The following is a 21,047-nucleotide window of genomic DNA, read 5'->3' on the forward strand; positions in this document are numbered from 1 at the left end:
TTCATCTTTTTCTTTCTCTTTTCTTTTTTCTTTCCTTTCTCTTTCTTTCTCTCCTTTTCTTTCTCTCTCTTTTCTTTCTTTCTTTCTTTCTTTCTTTCTTTCTTTCTTTCTTTTTAACTTTTGTAATTTTGTACTTTTATATGTTTGCCCTGTTCACCGCCCTGAGTCCTTCAGGAGAAGGGCGGTATACAAATAAAATTATTATTATTATTATTATTATTATTATTATTATTATTATTATTATTATTATTATTATTATTATTATTATTTCTTTCTTTCTTTCTCTTTCTTTCTTTCTTTCTTTCTTTCTTTCTTTCTTTCTTTCTTTCTTTCTTTCTTCCCAACCTTGCTTTCTTTTTCCATTGTTTACTTTTCTCTCCCTTCCGTCTCAGATGATTTCATTTTTGCCTCTTTATTCTAACAACATAACAAAGCTATTTCCACCCCCCCCAAAAAAGAGAAGAATTAAAGAACACCGCCCCCACGCCGCCGCCCCCCCCAGTCACCAGCTCTCAGCCTTGATTTAGATATGGCTTTATTTTATTTTCTCAGATAAGTATTTGTGCATCTCAAAGACTGGCCAGGCCAAGGAAGCTTGCCGACTCTTCCCCTTTGCAGAGATCCTCTGTCTTTCCCAACAGGGAGAGACTTCCTCGGTGGTGCATCTCCTGAGTTGTACATGCAGGCTTGGTTAAAGAGCAGAGGCACCGGTGGGGTGGGAGAGTGTTGGCCATCCTCAAAAAAAATAAAATAAAAAAAATCCCCAACTCCCCTCCGCAAATGAGAAATCAGGAAAGGTGACAGTGAGATCTTATATCTTATCCGAAAACGAGGAACCCAAAGATGTGAATTTTGCGATAGCAGAAAGAGATCAAGGGTAACGCCAACCCCCTTTCTCGTCCTCTGGGCTCCAGAATTGTTGCAATTTGTTTCTACAGGTAGCCCTCAACTTACAGAGTTCGCTTAGTGACCGAAGTTACAACCGCACTGAAAAAATGGACTTAGGACCGGTTTTCACACTTGCGACCGTTTGCAGCGTCCCCCTGTGGTCACGCGATCAAAATTCAGACACTTGGTCACTGGCTCGTACTTAGGATGGTCACAGCATCCCAGGGGTCATGTGATTCCCTTTTGTGACCTCCTGGCTACCAAAATCAATGGGGAAGCCAGATCCACTTAACGGTCGTGTCACTAACTTAACAGCTGCAGTGGTTCCCTTAACAACTGAGGTCGAGAAAGGTCGTACAATGGAGCAAAAGCTCACTCAGCCACCGTCTCGCTTAGCCACAGAAACTTTGGGCTCCGTTGTGGTCATAGGTCAGCGACTACCTGTACCACTAACTCCTTGTCCGAGGGATTGGTCAAGGCCTTGGAATGGTCATAATTTCTTACTGGCTCTGTGGAACCTCCAAGGTTAGAGGAAGTCTATTGTGGGAAAGTGTGTCCCTTCAAACTATGACCCAAACTATTTTGGGCTGCCAGAGCAAAAATCTGGGCCTGCTTTTGTGACATCTCCCCCCCCTCTCTCTCTCCCCCCCAGAATTCAGCTGGGTCCCCTCCCAGTCCCCGATGACTCTCCAAAGTAAACACCCCAAAAAGGCACAGCAAAAGTGAGGTATCCACAAGAGAGGGACAAATGCGAGGGACAGGTGTACAAGGAACCAAACAGTGCGACGCCGCGGAGGCATCATGGATAACAGGAAGACAGAACAGCATCTCCGGGGCAGTGAATCTAGGATAGAACGATAGGATTATCGGTTCAGTGGTGCATCCAAGCATTTGGATCAGTCCTTCCCATTGAGACGTAAGGAATTCGTTCAAAGGGAATCTCTCATTTTAGATCAGCAGGATGGGCTCGCCGGATTACCACCACCGCCACGCGCGCATAACCGGGACTCCAGAACGAGAGTCGGTGGAGCTCTTAAAAAATGAGTCCTGATTGTCGCGTGAGACGTTGCAGGTTTGCGTATTTGTCCTCTCGGTGCGCCAGCAGCAAGGTGAGCCCTCCTTCCTGACCCCACTTGAGTTTTGGGGTTCCCCTCAAAGAATTTTTGGAGATCGCCGTACGGGAATACGGGACTCCTTGCTTTGGTTTCGAATGTATCCTGAGCGAGGCGGACTAATTTCCAAGCAATGGTGTAAGTTGACCCATGAGGCCGTTCCTGGACATTGTACAGCGAGGACATTCCCCAGATATCCGTCGTGGAGCGGGTTTTTTTGCTCCAGATCCTCTCCTCAAAGATTGCTTTCTCGCAGAAGTCCACTGAGGCTGCAGGGACGTCTCTGGTCCAGCCGGCGACCGGACAGGAGACGCCGTAAGGGGGAGGTTGAGTTCAGATCTCCGCAACTTTGCAGATGGATGCCGTCGGCAGGACTCCCTAGCCTTAACACCTGAAAAACCCAAGGAATCGCTTGCTGAGAAAGATAGGTCATAAGCAGAGAGAGAAAGGGGAGGATCCGGGTGAGGAAAAATGATCACGGGTCCCTCAGGGTTAGCCTTGTGAGGTAACTCAGGATAAGAAGCACAACTTCCATTTTCCTGTTTTGCATTTGGTATCTTGTTGACAAATGAAAATAAAGCCGTTAAAACGGAAATGTGGCTGGCCTCTTTGGCACCCCTGCTTTGCTGCAGTCCCGTGATCAAGAAAAGTCACTGGGGACGCCAGCAAGATGTCCTAAATCACTCCCGTTCCCACGGCTTGATTGCCTGCCTGCAATCGTTTTGTTTCTCGGCTCAAGTAAAGCAATGCCTCCAAAATCATGACCCGACAGGCATACTTTGTCTAGTGACTGTACTGGCACTCAAAACAAACAGCTCACAGTCACAACTGCAGTAACCTGATAATTACTTCCGATGTTAATTGCCCCCGAGTTACAATTATTTTCCTGTCAAGTTGTTTTTGATAAGGTCAGATGAGGCGAGATAAACCTATCCATCCTGATCGTCTTTAAAGTTCTTTAAAGGTGGTCCATAACTTACAACAGTTCATTTGATGACCGTCCAAAATTCAAGTTTAGGAGGGAAGGAAGGAAGGAAGGAAGGAAGGAAGGAAGGAAGGAAGGAAGGAAGGAAAGAAGGAAGGAAGGAAGGAAAAGGGAGGGAGGGAGGGAGGGGGAGGGAGAGAAAAGTAAAAAAGGGAGGGAAGGAAGGAAGGAAGGAAGGAAGGAAGGAATACAGAACAGCAGAATAACAGAGTTGGAACTCGGAGGTCTTCTAGACCAACCCCGCCCCCCGCTCAATCAGGAGACCCTCTACCATTTTGGACAGACGATATAGTCCAATTCCACCAACCCCAAAAAAACCCTTTAAAAACATCCTACTAAGATTAGCCTCCTGGATGTGGGAAAGCCCCCACTCCTCCCCCCTTACGGCACCTGCTTGTTCCCACGGGAAGTCCTTTCCGCCCCGGGCAACGTCAGGTTGCGTTTGGATCTGCGCAGGAACCGGGCCATCAGTCCACGGGATCCCCGGCACGCCTTGAGGTCCCCCAGAGAACGCGTGATAGTCTTTGACTGGTGATGGGTCGACTTCTGCGGTAGCTCCAGCTTGGATTTGCCAGCCAGGTGAGCCAGCGAGGGGGGGTCACCGAGGGAGGGGTGCAAGCGGCAAGCCCCCGAACACGGCCCTGAGGAGAGAGGGCGGAGAAGTTAACTTGTGGGTGCGATCCGACAGCGCAATCCTACAACCGCCCTTCCCTCCCTCCAACAGCTGCTTACAATCAAGTTACGGCCTCTTGTAGCACGCTGAGGTCAAGCGACCGCAGTTTATGACGCTTTAGAAGAAACCGGGGTCAAGTTCCAATTTCCAGGAAAGGGGGGGGGGAAGAAAAAAAAAGCCCGCGGCGAACAATGCTTCCACTTAACAACCGGCGTAAAAATGTTATAAAATCGGGTCTGGGCACGCGAATTGCTTTGCAACGGTCGACGGCTTACGACGGTCAATTGCCAGCCTCCGTGAGGATCGTAGCTCAGGGGCTACCTGCACAGGTTAGCCCGTGAGTTACAATCGCAATTCGGCCTGCGTTGCTGAGGGAGTTTTCTTCGGCCAATTTTGCCCCATTTTACAACCTTCCTCGCCCGGTTGTTAAGTGTATCTGGCTTTCCCCTCCCCCTTGACTCAGCCCATCAGACGGTCGCAAAAAGGGATCACGTGACCCTTCCCTGGGACGCTGCAACCCGTCATAAATATGAATTCAGTTGCCAAAGGTCTGAATTTGGATCCCACCGCCGTGGGGGATGCTGCGACGGTGCTACGTCAAGAGCGGAAAAACGGCCCTCCGGTCACTTTCTGCGGTGCCGTTGTAACTCTGAACAGCCGCTAAACGAACGGTTGTAACTAGAGGAGGATCTGCACTGCCGGCGGAGCGTGGGAACTTTGAGGAATGCTGAACTCCCCCTTTGCATTCCCGCAGTACTTCTAAAAATTAAGCATCGTACAGCTGACTCTTCTTGGAAACCTGGTGGCTTTGGAGTTAAGCGTTTGCAGTCGCCGCTTTTAAGTCCGTGGGACGACAATTTGGCACCACAACACAGGAAAAGGATGATGCTAGGCTGGGGGGGGAAGGGTGAAATCACACACCACTAGGCAGTACAGCCCTCACCTGTTTCCGCCGACGAATTAGAGGCCTCATCTCCGGACCCTTTGGTGCAAAAGACTTCTTGATCGTCGCTTTCTGGTGGGGGGAGGAAGGGAGGAAAAAGCGGGAGAGAAAGAATTAAAATCTGGGGTGGGGGTGGGGGTGGTTAGTGGCTCCCTAAAAGTGAGGTGGTTTGATTTGGGCCACGTGGCACCGTGGCTCCCCGGTCTGTATTAAATTCAGAAAAGGGCTTGGCCAGCTCGACTTCTCTGTGGCTTGTCTACCTACTGGAACGGCGTTTTCTGCAGAGGTTGTGGGTGCTCCACCACTGGAGGCTTTTAGGAAGAGATTGGAGAGCCACTTGTCTGGAATGTTACAGGATTTACTGCCTGAGCACAGGGGGTTGGACTAGATGACCTCCGGGATCCCTTTCAACTCTGTTATTCTGTTATTCTGCTATTCTGTTTTCCTTCCTTCCTTCCTTCCTTCCTTCCTTCCTTCCTTCCTTCCTTCCTTCCTTCCTTCCTAGCAAGGGGTTAGACTAGAAACCTCCAAGGTCCCTTCCAGCTTCTATTCTATTCTATCTTTGTTCTATTCTATTCTATTCTATTCTGTTCTATTCTATTCTATTCTATTCTATTCTATTCTATTCTATTCTATTTCTGTTCTGTTCTATTCTATTCTATTCTATTCTATTCCTATTCTATTCTATTCTATTCTATTCTATTCTATTCTATTCCTATTCTATTCTATTCTATTCTATTCTATTCTATTCTGTTTTCTATTCTATTCTATTCTATTCTATTCTATTCTATTCTATCTTTGTTCTATTCTATTCTATTCTATTCTATTCTATTCTATTCTATTCTATTCTATTCTATTCTATTCTATTATTCTATTCTATTCTATTCTATTCTATTCTATTTCTGTTCTGTTCTATTTCTATTCTATTCTATTCTATTCTATTCTATTCTATTCTATTCTATTTCTGTTCTGTTCTATTCTATTTCTATTCTATTCTATTCTATTCTATTCTATTCTATTCTATTCTATTCTGTTTTCTATTCTATTCTATTCTATTCTATTCTATTCTATTCTATTCTATTCTGTTTTCTATTCTATTCTATTCTATTCTATTCTATTCTATTCTATTCTATTCTATTCTATTCTATTCTATTCTATTTCTGTTCTGTTCTATTCTATTTCTATTCTATTCTATTCTATTCTATTCTATTCTGTTTTCTATTCTATTCTATTCTATTCTATTCTATTCTATTCTATCTTTGTTCTATTCTATTCTATTCTATTCTATTCTATTCTATTCTATTCTATTCTATCTTTGTTCTATTCTATTCTATTCTATTCTATTCTATTCTATTCTATTCTATTCTATTATTCTATTCTATTCTATTCTATTCTATTCTATTCTATTTCTGTTCTGTTCTATTTCTATTCTATTCTATTCTATTCTATTCTATTCTATTCTATTCTATTTCTGTTCTGTTCTATTCTATTTCTATTCTATTCTATTCTATTCTATTCTATTCTATTCTATTCTATTCTATTCTATTCTATTCTGTTTTCTATTCTATTCTATTCTATTCTATTCTATTCTATTCTATTCTGTTTTCTATTCTATTCTATTCTATTCTATTCTATTCTATTCTATTCTGTTTTCTATTCTATTCTATTCTATTCTATTCTATTCTATTCTATTCTATTCTATTATTCTATTCTTAACCACCAAGTCACTTCCAACTGTGTTATTCTGTTATTCTACTGTTCTGTTTTCCTTCCTTCCCTTCCTTCCTTCCTGAACAGGGGGTTGGACTAGATGACCTCCAGGGTCCGTTCCACCTCTGTTATTCAGCCATACCTACCAGCCTCCATGGACGTGCCCATCCCAGGGTCACTGTGGGACCGCACCAGGGAACAACGGATCACGGGGGACTGGCAGGAAGTTTCGCTGCTGCGGCGCTGCTGTCGGAGGCCTTTGCGTGCCGACACTGCCGTCTTGGGTTTCACCCGCACTTCAGGGAAACACGGTCCCACGCCGTGGCCAAGACCCTCCAGGCGGTGGCAGCTGTGGGTGTGGGCGCCGCTGGCCTCCAGCGGCCCGTCGTACACTGTGCCCGGCGTGGAGCAGGAGAAGGAGCGTTCGCCCCGCAGGCGCGCCTGGGGGACGTCTTCAAACGGGCCCTGGGGATGAAGCCCACAGTGTCCACAATCCACGCTCAGGCAGTAATCCGCTCGGCTGCGCTGGATCGAGCGGAAAAGCACGTAATCCACCGAGCACGCCGATCCACTTCCTTCCAGCAAGCAGGAGTCCTCGGACGGACTGCTGTCCCCGGCAATGTCTACAATTTCCGACATGATGAGCGAGTTACTGTCCACGGAGATGGCTGTTGGGAAAAAAACAACAACACGGACACGTGACAAAACGAAGCCTTGTTGGGGGGAAAAAATGCACACTCTGGCTAGGAAAGATGTTAGGAGAACACGCTGGTTTTAAACCTGAGCTTTTTCTGTTTAGGTGTAATGCCAAGAAAGACTTAACAAACAAAGCTCACGCTTGACTTTGCCCGCCACAACAGCGGGAAGAGTTATATCTGCGCAACACTGGGAAAAAAGGAAGGAGTACCATCGGATGAAGGAATAATAAAAAAATAAAATAAAATACAGTGATGGACAGATTGACTACTAGGAGGCTGAAAAAGAAGAAACGGACTGTTATCAAACTCGGGGTTTATTTTACCACTGGTTGGAGGAAAGAAGAAAGGATTAGGAATTAAATATGTATTAGCATGTAAACCCAGACAGCACGTTGGCTGAAAAATGATTATTGTATGTATGGGGAAAAAGGAGTAAAAAGAAAAAAACGGAGTTCCCCCCAGTTACAACAGCTCTTTCAGTAACCGTTCAAAGTTACGACGGCGCTGGGAAAAAGTGACTTAAGATAGGGGTTCTCGACGTTGTCCACGTACCGCTGGAGGAGGGCAGGATGTTGTCACGGGCCCGCGAAGGCTTGGAGAAATGTGATGGTTTAAATCTTAAGCCTTGCGGGTCCGTGGCCATTGTCCGTGGCCACAAAAGTTATTTAAAGGGGGTCTGTGGTGAAGAAAAGCTTGAGAAGCACTGACTTAGGACCAGTTTTTCACTCTTACGCCCGATCAAAATTCGGACACTTGGCAACTGGCTCAGATTGATGACGGTCGCAGCGTCCCGAGGCCGCGCGATTCCCCTTTGGCGACCATCCCTTCACAACGTAACAACTGCGGAGAGATTCATTGAACAAACGGTGGCAGGGAAGGTGGTAACATGGGGGCAAAATCCACTTAACGGCGACCTCGTTTAGCAACAGAAAATTGGGACTCTCTGTACACCAAGGAGAGATGCTGGTGAAGTTTTTGGAAATGATATTTATTATTTATTTTATTTATTTATTAATTTAATTTGTATACCGCCCTTCTCCCGAAGGACTCAGGGCGGTGAACAGGGCAATACATAAAAACAAGATACAAAAATTAAAAATTATTAAAAAGTAATTAAACAGTGCCCGTAATAAATTAATACAGGTTAAAAGTTAAAATCCATTTATAAAATCCAACCCCGTCCCATCAGGCCAGGCCAGCTTGTTCAAAGAGATGGGTTTTAAGATTGCGCCGGAAGGAGCGGAGATCGGGCGCCATCCGGAGCTCGACCAGAAGATGGTTCCAAAGATCCGGTGCACCCACAGAGAACGATATTAAGGGTTAGGGCTTCTGAGTTGCTCAGGGGCCCCACGCCAGGCCAGGATCCGTTTTCAGAAAAATCAGATAAATTGGAACTTGTGATCTTTTTTTTCCCCCGTTTGGGGTTCTAGTGGGACACAACGATTGTAGGCTATTTCCACAGATGATTGTGAGTACGGCTGCTTTCTGACTGTCCCCCCCCCCCCCCGGGGTTGTGTGTAAACATGACAGGACTTCTGGGAAGTAGGAATAAACTGATTTATCCATGCACTAAGTGTAAATTTTCTGCTCAGAGTTGTTTCTTTTCTTTTCTACTTTGTGGTGGAACCAGCTACCCTGAGAGGGCCTTTTCCAGCAGGGCAACAAAACAATTGTGTGTTTGTGTGTGTGTGTATTTACCTTCGCCGCTGAGCACGACGGAAGGGACCTGGTTGCAGGAACACGGCCCGTGTGATATTTCCGTAAACTGAGAATCAAACAGCGTTACCTGTAGGCAGAAAACCTCCGTTAATGTAGCTTCGCAGGCGACCGTGAAGTTTTCAAGATATATGCTACTGTCTTTGGAGGTTCCACAATGGGCCTAACTAACAACGAGTCACAGAATCTACTGTTACGGTAGCAATAGCACTTCGACTTATGTACCGCTTCACGGTGCTTTACAGCCCTCTCTAAGCGGTTTACAGAGTCAGCATATTGACCCCCAAACATCTGGGTCCCCCTTTTACCGACCCCAGAAGGACAGAAGGCTGAGTCAACCTTGAGATGGTCAGGATCGAACTCCTGGTTGTGGGCAGAGTTAGCCTGCAATGCTGCATTCTAACCACTAGGGAGGGAAGGAAGGAAGGAAGGAAGGAAGGAAGGAAGGAAGGAAGGGAGGGAGGGAGGGAGGGAGGGAAATAGCACATAGAATTATATACCACTTCACATACGCACATGCCCTTTGCACATGCTCTGGGGTGCTCTGTCTTTCCATTAATTAAAAAAAACAACAACTCAACTGCCCCTCGACTTGGGTTCAACAGCAGCAAGAGCATCTTCAACCATACCTGGCTGTCCCCACGGAGCCCCATAACAGCCTCATAACTTGGAGGAAAATCAGTGGGGTATAGGGGTACCGGGCTATCCATGGAACCATTGTAGGTAATGCTAAACAACAATAAATAAATGATATTATCTGTTAAATAGATTAAATAAATTCTTTTTCTTCTTTCTTTCTTTCTTTCTTTCTTTCTTTCTTTCTTTCTTTCTTTCTTTCTTTCTTTCTTTCTTTCTTTCCCCTTCCTTTTTTTCTTTTCTTTCTTTCCTATTGTGCTTACATTTCCTTTCTCTTCGAATCAAGGTCCCATCGCCAGCAAAACCTCCCCGATTCTCTTACAGGGCACGGAATCTTTTTCCGTTGAGCCAAAATTTATTTACATATCATCACGCAATCCACGTTTTAGCAACCTCACCTCTGGGCATCCGTCTCCGAACTGCAAGTATACTCGGGGGGATAGTAAGGAGGGGGCGGCACTGGCGGGACAAACTCATCCAGATCCAACATGTGATGCAAGAAAGTATCCGGAGGAGATGTACAGTCCAGCGTGACGGAGCTTGACCGAGGTGGAGAAAGCTGGAAATTGAAAGAGAATTGAATAAATAAATTCAACCCGGCCAGAAACGGTAAGAAAGGAAAAAATAATCTCTTTTGATAATCTTGGCAAATTAAACCCAGCTGGAAAAATCCAGTTTTGGTCACCATGTTACGAAAAAGACAATGACATTTTGGGGAAAAGTGCAAAGAAGACAAAAACATATGAAGAACAGTTGCAGGATTTGGGTGTGGCTACTGGATAGCAATATTCCAATATTTGAGAGGCTGCACCAAAGAGGTGCAGAGCGAGCGCCTGTTACGCGTCCCAGCTTCTGCCAACCTAGCAGTTTGAAAGCACATAAAAAATGCAAGTAGAAAAATAGGGACCGCTCCGGTGGGAAGGTAACAGCGTTCCGTGCACCTTTGGCGTCTAGTCATGTCGGCCACATGACCACGGAGACATCCTCGGACAAGCGCCGGCTCTTTGGCTTTGAAACGGAGATGAGCACCGGCCCCTAGAGTCGGAAACGACTAGCACGCACGTGCGGGGGAACCTTTACCTTTACCTTTCACCAAAGAGGGGGTCAATCTATTTTCCCAAACACCCAGATGATGGACACTAATCAAGAAGGGAAGCAACCTGCAATTAAGGAGAAACTTCCTAACAGTGAGGACAATTAACCAGTGGAACAGCCTGCCACCAGAGGTTTTGGGTGCTCCATTACTGGAGCTTTTTAAGAAGAGACTGGACAGCCACTTGTCTGAAATGGTCTAGGGTCTCCTGCTAGAGCAAGCAGGTTGGACTAGATGACCTCCAAGGTCCCTTCTAGCTCTATTCTATTCTAATTCCGTTTGTTGAGAGTCTCTGGTTGTGAGTCAAAGCCAACGCCGTTTTTTGGTGACTCACCACATGGAGAATGTCGACTGAAAAAATCTGAATGCAACATATGATGGCAGACAGGGTACACACGACAATGGAGAAGATGGTTAAGCCACAGATGCTGAAAAGCAGGTCCTACGGTGAACAAAGGGAAAATTGTCAGAAAGGAGTAACAGAGAAAGAGACGGAGATGCATTTTAGCTAAAACATCTGGAGCACCATTTGAACACTTGCGGCATTGACAAAATCACCATTGCTCAATTGCAAAAGGCAGCTGACCTCTTGCAGTGATATCTTTAATATTATTAAATAAAAACATCTGCCTATCCCAGATCCCTGGGAAGGGCTTCATAGATGGATAAAAATGCCGAATCCAGCCTAAACATCTGGATAACCGTGTGACAAACCATAATAATAGTAATAATAATAATAATAATAATAATACTATTGGCATTGACAAAATCCCCATCGGTCACTTGCAAAAAACAAATAAATAAATAAATAAAAGGCAGCTTGACTTAGAATAGCTTAAATCCTGCAATGAGACTTTTAACATCATCAAACAACCACATCTGTCCATATCCCAGGTCCTTGGGAAGGACTCAAAACTGCCAAATCCAGTTTAAACATCTGGCTGTGTGAGGAGCCATAATAATAGCAATTGAACACTCTCGGCATTGACAAAATCTCCCTCCATCAATTGCAAAAGGGCAGCTTGACGTGGGATAGCTGACATCCTAAAACAATACTTTTAACATTATTAAACAACCACATCTGTCTATCCCAGATCCTTGGGAAGGACTTAACGGGTGCAGGAAAGAAAATGCCAAATCCAGCCTAAACATCTGGCTGACTTTGTAACAAACCATGATAGTGTAAAAATAATCCTGGGAAATCTTGAGAGTTTCCGTTTGTCTGTCTCAGCAAATTCTGTCAATTCTGTCTATTCCTCCATGGCGGATAGTGACAACTTTCCCCTTGCCACTCACTTTCAGGACCAGAAGAATCCTGGAACAATTCGAATCCACATCAGCTTTATTGCCGCAAGCAGGAATCCCGGATTCAGATGGCGAGTAGATGCATTTCTTATACAGAAAACTAGTCTGCAAAGAAAAGAAAGATCATTGCATCTAAAAGCACGGTGGTTGGGGAATTACGGGAGTTTTCAGAGATTCTCTGGATGGTGTGAGAAGTGGGATACGCTTTTTCCTGATCTCTGGATGGTTTTAGAAGTGGGATACAGCTCTTTGTGCTGGTGGTAGAAGTGAGATACGATGTTTTGTGGTCTCTGGATGGTGTCAGAAGTAGGATACACTTTTCCTGCTCTGTCTCCAAGACAGCAGGCTAAGAAAGGATGAATAAATTCTTCTTCCCTTCCTCCCCCCTGGCTCCAAACCTTGCTCCTCCGAACACAATTCCTCCCCCCTCCCCATAACTGACCTGTTGCATCCCCACCTGGCCTTTCAGGCTGCGTCGCCATCCCAGCTCCTTTGGGATCGAAGATCCGTCTCGCTGCCTTATCCGCTCACAGGCTTCCAAAGATTTCACCTGCTGGGCGTGTTGGCAGGACAGAATCGAGCCCGCCAGGGTGAGCATCACCCCTAAGACAGACAGCAGGGTGAAGAAGGTGATCTGGAAAGGAGGGAGGGGAGAAGAAGCCATTTGCAAAAGGCTGCCCCAAATGCTCCAAAATATCAGGGAAAAAATCCTAGATTTTTTATCTTATTTTTACTGAGCCTCAATGATTAAATGATACCAAATTATTACACTATCTCTACCTCTATTATCTTTCTTTCATCTCTCATTTGTCTATCATCTCTCTCTCTCTAGGATCCATCTATCCATCCATCCTCTATCTATCTATCTATCTATCATCTATCTATCTATCTATCTATCTATCTATCTATCTATCATCCTATCTATCTATCTATCATCTATCTATCTATCTATCTATCTATCTATCTATCTATCTATCTATCTCTAAAATCTATCTATGATCCATCTATTTATCTGTCTGCTGTCTATCTATATCTACATTTCTCTCTCTCACTTTATATCATTTACCTATATCATCTCTCTCTCTCAGATATATCTATCTGCTGTCGCTTGCTCGCTCTACCTACCTACCTACCTATCATCCATCCGTCTGTTGTCTATATCTATATCTGCATCTCTCTCTCATTTATCATCTCTCTCGTATGTCTCTCACTCTCTCACTCTATCTATCCTATCTATTCTATCTATCCTATCTATCTATCATCTATCTATCTATCTATCTATCTATCTATCTATCTATCTATCTATCATCTATCTATCTATTTATCTATCTATCTATCTATCTATCTATCTATCTATCTATCTATCTATCTATCATCTATCTATCTATCTCAACTATCTATAATTCGTTTTTTGTACAAGAGACTCTGGCAGTTGCAGAGGAATAAGGTTGGCCCGTGCAACATTGTGGAAAACTCCAGATTGCGTCCGGAAGACGGAGGGGAAGGGAGAAGGGGCGGCCTGCGTTGGGGTCCGACGGCCGGGATGGGCGAGTCTGCTGGTGATTTCCTGCTGGCCAACAAAGCGTCCCACTTACCACGGGGGTGAAAGGGCGTCTCCACGAAACGATGCCAACCACACCGGAGAATGCCAGCTGGAAGCAAAAGAAAGCAGGGATGAGAAACTGGCCCACCTCAAGGCCGACCTAAAGGAACTTTTCTTGCTCCCAACGTGACTTTTTATCGCACGCAACCGCTCAAAGCCAACAACGGCAGCGAAAACAGCAGCCCGCCACCTCTTCTCGCTCTTACGACCGTCACACGCAACCCTCCCCCCCCACACACACAGTCACGCGGTCGAAATTTGGGCGCTTGGCGACTGGCACGCACAGGTGGGTCCTAGCTTCTCCTGCTTGAGCAGCGGGCTGGACTAGAAGACCTCCCAGGTCCCTTCCAGCTCCTATCCTCTTCTAGGCTGATGGGTTCTCTCAAGCCCCCCCCATCCAACCGCCGTTCCCAATTGGGAAGCCCACGGCCAGGAGGAATTGGGGAGGGGGTTTAAGTTCCTCCTCCGCCGATGGCACCGCCTTTTGCCAAGGTCTCTGCGGAGAGGCTGGTGAGAGGAAGGGCTGGGCACCGGTTTGGGCATCTCTCGCCTCTAATGGAAGGCCTGGGCCCTGAATTATTGATCACTGCGTCTCGAGAACCGGCGGCTGAAACGCTCTTAATGCAAAAGGCTGGGAACTTTGGCCGGGCGTCTTCTCCGCTCAAGGAAGGCAGAGCCAAGTTCCAGAGACGGAGGAGAGTCTGGCCTGCCGATCTTTCCAGAAAGCCAGTCTCCGGAGGGCAGGGAGACACCCACGGGATGAGGCCCTTACGGATAAATAAATCTGGAAAACTCTCGCCCCCCCCCCCAAAAAAAGATGCGTAGCTCCCGTTCGCCTGGGCTAGGGATAACATTCGGGAAGCCCCTGGTTTTGATTCCTCCTGTCCCGGCTGGTTCTGTTCAATTCTCCGTTCCGTTCTGTTCTTTGTTCGCTAGCCTTTTCTATTTTCCAGGCTGTGATGTTTTTTTTTTTATTCTCTTCTCTTCTCTTTAATTCTCTTTTCCCTTCCATGTCTTGTCTTCTTTTCTCTCTTCTCGTCTATTTTCACTATCTGTTCTGTTCTGTTCTGTTCTGGGGTACTCATCCTTTTCCTTCCTCTCTTCCTTCTTTCCTCCCTTCCTTCCTCCCTCCCTTTTCCTTCCTCCCTTCCTTATCTCTTTCTCTTTTCCTTCCTTCTTTCCTTCCTATCTCCTTCTGTCTGTCCCTTCCTTCCTTCCTTCCTTCCTTCCTTCCTGCCTTCCTTCTTTCCCTTCCTTCCTTCCTGCTTGCCTTCCTTCCTTCCTTCCTTCCTTCCTTCCTTCTTTCCCTTCCTTCTTTCCTTCCTTCCCCTACCTCCCTTCCTTATCTCTTTCTCTGTCTTTTCCTTCCTTCCTTTCCTTCCTTCCTTCCTATTTCTTTCTCCTTCCTTCCTTCCTCCCTCCCTTCCTTCCTATTTCTTTCTCCTTCCTTCCTTCCTTCCTTCCTTCCTTCTTTCCCTTCCTTCCTTCCTTCCTTCCTTCCTTCCTTCCTTCCTTCCTTCCTTCCTTCCTTCCCCTACCTCCCTCCCTTATCTCTTTCTCTGTCTTTTCCTTCCTTCCTTCCTTCCTTCCTTCCTTCCTTCCTTCCTTCCTTCCTTCCTTCCTTCCTTCCTTCCTATTTCTTTCTCCTTCCTTCCTTCCTCCCTCCCTTCCTTCCTATTTCTTTCTCCTTCCTTCCTTCCTTCCTTCCTTCCTTCCTCCCTCCATCTCTCCCTTTTCCTCCCTCCCTCCCTCCTTCCCTCTCCATACTTCTTGCTGAATGTTTGCATCACTTGAAATTCAGCTTATCTTTGAAAGCTTTCTGGGGTATCCTTTGAAATATTTCAGATTCTCTGGGGGGTGGGGAGAATATCTTGTTGCAGCCACGGGGGTCGTGGGATCCTTCACACACCCAAAACCCCACAGCCACCGGCCCTTTAGAAGAGACTCACCGGAAAACCGGCCCAGATGGGACAGGAATTCCCGATGGGATGCTGAGATGGGATGGAAGTGGTGACCAGCAAACTCAGCGTCACGATGAGGACCCCCAGGATCATCTGGATGAAGCCCAGGAGGAGGATAATTTGTAGCCAAGCCCTTCGGACGCGCAAGTGCGTAAAACTGTGAGAAGTCCGGCCGGTTAAGGAGTAGCTGGAGTCGCTGCGGGAGGGCATGGTGACCCCCCAAAAGTAGACTCATGAAAGTGGTCCAAAAAGCAGCCCAAACAATATTTTTTTTAAAAACAAACAAACAAACAAACAAAAAACCTGAGGACTAGGAACATGGAGATATAAACAAACAGAGAATATTTCCGTTTCTTTCCCACAGCAATGTCCGGTCAATTCCAATCCTTACACATTAGCTTCCAGCCATTACAAAAAGGCTTTTTTTTTTTTTATAGACGAGAACAGCAGTTCATCCTCACTTCCCACCCCCTCTCCCCATTAAAGGAAATTAAGTCTTTTTTTGGCGGGGGGGGGGAGGGGGTCCTTCTTTTCCTAAAGAAAAAAAAAAACCCAACCCTTGAATTCTTTGGGCTGCTCCAGATGAGACCCTCGTATTGCAGAGGATTTTAAAAAGAAAAAAAATCACAAAACAAATGTTTTAGCTGGGATGACCTTTTGCTAGTAGGCTGGTCTGGGAAACCACGGAAAAGAGCGCTCCGAGGCACGTGCAGAGCGCCAGGCCAATAATTCCAGGCGAGGAGGCCAGAAAGAAAAGAAGAAAAAAAAACACGCAATTAAAATTCCAGCAGCGTTTTTATCATCTAAACGATCAGGGAGATGTGGTTGGCTGTTGTTTTTTCCCCTCCTTCGAAAGCTGCTGAGAAGCCCAGAGACCATCGGACGATTTCAGAAGTGGGATTATCCTAAAAGGAAAAAAAAAGGAAAAAAAAAACACTTTCCAAGTACAAAACAGAGACCTGGGGGGGTGCGGGGGGGTGGGAAAGCACAATTTCCTCATTCAGGAGTGCCAAGTCTGACTTTGGCTTGGCTTTCCTGGGAAACAGGACCGCCCCCCTGGGTTGTTGTTTTTTCTTGCTCTTGGAGGTGGGGCGTTTGCTGAGATTGAGTTCTCCCCTAGGGTCTCGTCGTGGGCTGAAGTGGGTGCTTGGCCAGGGCCGGATTGTGCCAGCCAATTTTGGATATCCCCCAAAGCCGTCCGAAATGACGGCGCTTGGAGGCAAACGTAGCCGTTTGGAAGCATTTTTCTCTTCCTCCTTTCTTCCTTCTCCATCCCTCCTTCCCCTCTTCCTCTCGTCTCCCATCTCCGCCTCTTTCTTTACTTCTCCTTTCCTTCCTTCCTCTTCCATCTCCATCTTTCTTCTCCTTCCTTCCCTCCTTTCCCCTCTCTTCTCTACCTCTCTTCTTCTTTGCTTCCATCGCTTTGTATCTAGTTTCTCTCTTTCCTTCCGTTTCCTTCCTTCGTTCCTTCTCTCCTTCTCACTCTCCTTCCTTGCCCTCTGTCCTTCCAACTCTTTATCTCTCTCTTTCTTCTTTCTTCCCTTCCCTTCCACCCCTTTCCCTTCCTCTCCTCCCTCTCATCTTTCTTTCCTTCCTTCCCTCCTTGCTTCCTCCTCTCCTCCCTCATCACTCCTTCCTCTTTCCTTCCATCTCTTTATCTCTTTCTTCTTTCTTTCCTTCCCTTCCACCCCTTTCCCTTCCTCTCCTTCCTTTCATCTTTCTTTCCTTCCTTCCCTCCTTCCTTCCTCTCCTCCCTCCCTCATCACTCCTTCCTCTTTCCTTCCATCTCTTTATCTCTCTCTTTCTTCTTTCTTCCCTTCCCTTCCAACCCTTTCCCTTCCTCTCCTTCCTTTCATCTTTCTCTTTCCTTCCTTCCTTCTCCTTGCTTCCTCTCCTCTCCTCCCTCCCTCATCACTCCTTCCTCTTTCCTTCCATCTCTTTATCTCTCTCTTTCTTCTTTCTTCCCTTCCACCCCTTTCCCTTCCTCTCCTTCCTTTCATCTTTCTCTTTCCTTCCTTCCTTCTCCTTGCTTCCTCTCCTCTCCTTCCTCCCTCCCTCATCACTCCTTCCTCTTTCCTTCCATCTCTTTATCTCTCCCTTTCTTCTTTCTTTCCCTTCCTCCCCTTTTCCCTTCCTCTTTCCTTCCTTTCCCAGCACTCCTTCTCTTCCTCTCTCTTCCTTCACTCCTTCCTTCTGCCTCCTCTTCCTCGGCATTCTCCCCACAAGCTCTCTCCACAGCTGGCAAACATCTGCAGTCAGCCACCCAGCCAGACTGGTGATGGGGAGGGGGAGGAAATTTTGAAGTGGGGAAGGGAGACAGGTGGGGCAGGAGATGCTCAGGGCCGTGGCCGAGCTTGCAAATCCTCGTGTGTTTTTTTTTGTGTGTGTGCCGTCACCCAGAGTAAGTTTGTGATGCAGAGTCCCGCAAGCACGCCTGGGACGTCTTTTCCCAGTGTAAGAGTGGGGGGGGGGGAAGGATGCTTGCAAAGAGGGCTTTTCCACTGGGGGGGGATGGAGCACTGGAATTTGGGCACCCCAAACCTCCGGTCCCTGTTGGAGACCCAGAATCCAAATGCACCAGGAGGAAAGGCCCAATTTGTCTCGCCCTTTGTGTGTGTGTGTGGGGGGGGGGGGGTGTCACAGCTTGTTCCTAAAAACTTAAGATTCTGCCAGCCCAACCCTGAATTTCCTCCCTTGCTGCTAAACCTTAGCCTGGTTGTCTTCCCCCCCCCCACAATTAAGGGCCCCTGAGCTCCCCCCTCCCGGCAGCCCTAATCCTGGCTTTCCCGCTGGAAAAAAATAATTCCCCCCACCACCACCCTCCCCCATTTTTCTCCCGGGCCCCCAAAGAGGAGTTAAAATCGGCTGCAGCCTTACCCAGAAGGGGCGGAGTCTCTCTGCTCAACTGCAGGACTGCTTCAAGCTAGAGATGCTTTTAAGCCCCGCCTCCCTTTGCTAAGTGCCTGTATCCTTCTTCTCCAGCCAAAGATGCTTTGGCCGGTCCTGATGCTGCAGGGAGGGGAAAAGGGAAAAATATTTTTTTTTTAAAAAAAAAAACAACAACACCCTGCCGTGCTGCATCTTGGGAGCTGTAGTTCTCCAGCCCAAATTCCTGAAACTGACCCCCGTTCCAGCCTGTTTCACAAAACGGGGGAGAAGAACTGGGGGAAAAGAGATAGCACATTGTTTCCCACCCCCCCGCCATAAGTGGTGGTAGGTGGGTGGCTTTTTTTTTTTGCGTGCTTTTTCCTTTTTCTAAATCTGCTTTACAGTCTTGCCTCTTTCTTGTTCCAATTTTCCCACATTTTGCAACATACATTTATTTATTTATTTATTTATTTATTTATATTTATTTATTTATTTATATTTATTTATTTATTTAATGCATGCTTCTCTAACTGATTCGAGCCTCCGGAACCCATTCAGCACCTGAAAACTGCTGGAAAAAAAAATATTCAGATCTGTTTTGCAATCTTGTCCCCTTGCGTATTGTTCAATTTTTTCAGATTTTGCAACAATTATTAATTTTTTTAAAAAAGCTTTTACAACACACACACAAACACACACACACACACACACACACACACACAGAGGGGTCTAAATTAACATCTTCCTTCCGGTAAGCTTGGAAACAAAATATTTTGAGTAGATGCTTTGATCCATCAGGAGCCAAATCGGGATAGAAGCCAACTGGGAAAATGTTTCCCGCGAGATCTCTTAGCTAATGGAATGGGATCCGCTGCCAATTTTTTTTTTCATCTTTTCAGCTCTGCGGCTGAATCCAGCTGATGGGAATTTCAAACAGACCCCAGCAAAAAGCCACCTTCTTTTAAATGTCGAGCTCCTTAAAGCAAAGTTTCACTTCATTTCTCCAAAATGTCATTTTGCAAAGTGGTGGCTACTGTTTGCAACAAAGCTTCATTTGTTCCTATCGTCAAGAAAAATTGCTTATCCTTTGTCTGGTGAATGTGGTTTTCCCCCCCTGTCCTAATAGCAATACTTTCCCTACCTAATTGCTATATTATTTTATTCCATCAGCCTAACTTGAGGACAATCAATACAGTGATTGTTCTGTGTCTGTCTGTCTATCTATCTTCTATCTATCTATCCATCCATCCATCCATCCATCCATCCATCCATCCATCCATCCATCCATCTATCTATCTATCTATCTATCTATCTATCTATCTATCTATCTATCTATCTATCTATCTGCTAAAATCAGGAGAAATACACCTTAGCTGCGTTATGAGTCTCTTTTAAAAGGCAAGGAAAAAAATATATTTTTAACACAATGATCAAATAAGCCTCACTGGAGATGCCACCCTTACATCCTCATTTTCCCCACTCCAAACTACTTTTTTTAAAAAAAAATATCTAAACTAACTTTTGCTCACTTACCGTAAATCCAGAATTAAGAGAAACGTGTTTTACCTTGCTTCAGTTTGGTTTCCGGATTATTCGGGACCTGGGGTATTCTGCCCACTAGCGATGCCATCGCACAAATGATAGCCAGGAATTATTCACAGGACGGAACGTTGTTAAGAAAAGCAACGTAAATGTTATAATAAATAATCCTAATTTTGTTGTGGTGGGCATTTTTCTGATTTAATGCCTCTCTTGCAAACCTGGATCTAAACACCAGCGGCCTCTGGTGGACTAACTGGCTTCCTGCAAGCCTCAGTAAGCACAGTATTTTTAATTACCTTAGTGGAAAGTTTTAGGCAATGCATTCCCACAACATGGTTAAGTGGGTTTAACCTAAATTACTCAGCTTGTTTTGTTAGTTTATGGCTGAAGTATCTGAGAGGCAGTGAGAATAATGAACCAGTGGAACGGCTTGCCACCAGAAGTTGTGGGTGCTTCATCACTGGAGGATTTTAAGAAGAGACTGGACAGCCACTTGTCTGAATTGATCCTGCTTGAACAAGGGGCTGGACTAGAAGACCTCAAAAGGTCCCTTCCAGCTCTATTCTATTCTATATAGGGACTCTTGCTTTAGGAGGGGGGGGCTGGACTAGAAGACCTCCAAGGTCCCTTCCAGTTCTATTCTGATTATTATTAAGTCAAGTATCAGCTGTTCAAACTTTTTTTTTTGGGGGGGGGAATCTTATTTTGTGGAACTCTTGGTGCTCTCTGAAGTTAGTTGTTTGTTTGCAGATGTTTCATGACCTAGATAAAGGTAAAGGTAAAGGTTCCCCCGCACGTGCGTGCTAGTCGTTTCCGACTCTAGGGGCCGGTGCTCATCTCCGTTTCCAAGCCGAAGAGCCAGCACTTGTCCGAGGACGTCTCTGTGGTCATGTGACCGGTATGACTAGACGCCAAAGGCGCACGGAACGCTGTTACCTTCCCACCGGAGTGGTCCCTATTTTTCTACTTGCATTTTTACGTGCTTTCGAACTGCTAGGTTGGCAGAAGCTGGGACGAGTAACAGGCGCTCAACTCTGCTACGCGGCACTCGGGATTCGACCCGCCAAACTGCCGACCTTCAGATTGACAGGCTCAGCGTCCTAACCCACTGAGCCACCGCATCCCTACCATGACCTAGATATTCAGCTGTAATTGAACTCCAGGCTCAAATGTGGTCATAAGTCAAGGACTGCCTGCAGCTCCCTCTCACGAAGAGCCGGGCCTGATCGCCCCTCAAAATTTGGGGGAGGGTCTGCAAAGCTTCCCAACTGCACGAAAAGCCCTCTTTCCCCCAGGAAAACCACGCCCGGCTAA

General features: G+C 46.0%; 1 protein-coding gene across 3 annotated transcripts; it reads right to left on the reverse strand.

The window, feature by feature from the left end:
- Positions 1–351: 351 nt before the first annotated feature.
- On the reverse strand, positions 352–20,485 carry ENTREP3 (endosomal transmembrane epsin interactor 3). Of its 3 annotated transcripts, XM_083374327.1 has the most exons (14): positions 19,725–20,485; positions 18,201–18,332; positions 15,312–16,228; positions 13,355–13,411; positions 12,217–12,393; positions 11,751–11,864; positions 10,789–10,896; positions 9,760–9,920; positions 9,355–9,454; positions 8,708–8,795; positions 6,458–6,979; positions 4,602–4,673; positions 3,376–3,626; positions 352–2,391 (listed from the first exon to the last, which is right to left on the reverse strand). In XM_083374327.1, the coding sequence occupies exons 3-14, from the start codon at positions 15,531–15,533 to the stop codon at positions 2,236–2,238; spliced, it is 2,028 nt and encodes a 675-aa protein (XP_083230453.1). In that variant the 5' UTR covers positions 15,534–16,228; positions 18,201–18,332; positions 19,725–20,485; the 3' UTR covers positions 352–2,235. The 3 variants fall into 3 exon arrangements, with proteins under 3 accessions (XP_083230453.1, XP_083230451.1, XP_083230452.1); XM_083374325.1 differs by lacking the exon at positions 19,725–20,485 and having other exon boundaries at positions 18,201–18,840; XM_083374326.1 differs by lacking the exons at positions 18,201–18,332; positions 19,725–20,485 and having other exon boundaries at positions 15,312–16,544.
- Positions 20,486–21,047: the final 562 nt, after the last annotated feature.

The sequence above is a fragment of the Vipera ursinii genome (genome assembly GCF_947247035.1).
Source record: "Vipera ursinii genome assembly, chromosome: 15".
Classification (NCBI taxonomy): Eukaryota; Metazoa; Chordata; class Lepidosauria; order Squamata; family Viperidae; genus Vipera; species Vipera ursinii.

Coding starts and splice junctions, on each gene's coding strand:
- ENTREP3 (XM_083374327.1), bottom strand. CDS start 15,533: ATGCCCTCCCGCAGCGACTCCAGCTACTCCTTAACCGGCCGGACTTCT. Junction 11,865..12,216: donor GACGCAGCCTGAAAGGCCAG/GTGGGGATGCAA, acceptor TTTTCTTTGCAG/ACTAGTTTTCTGTATAAGAA. Junction 3,627..4,601: donor TAATTCGTCGGCGGAAACAG/GTGAGGGCTGTA, acceptor CTCTCTCCTCAG/GGCCGTGTTCGGGGGCTTGC.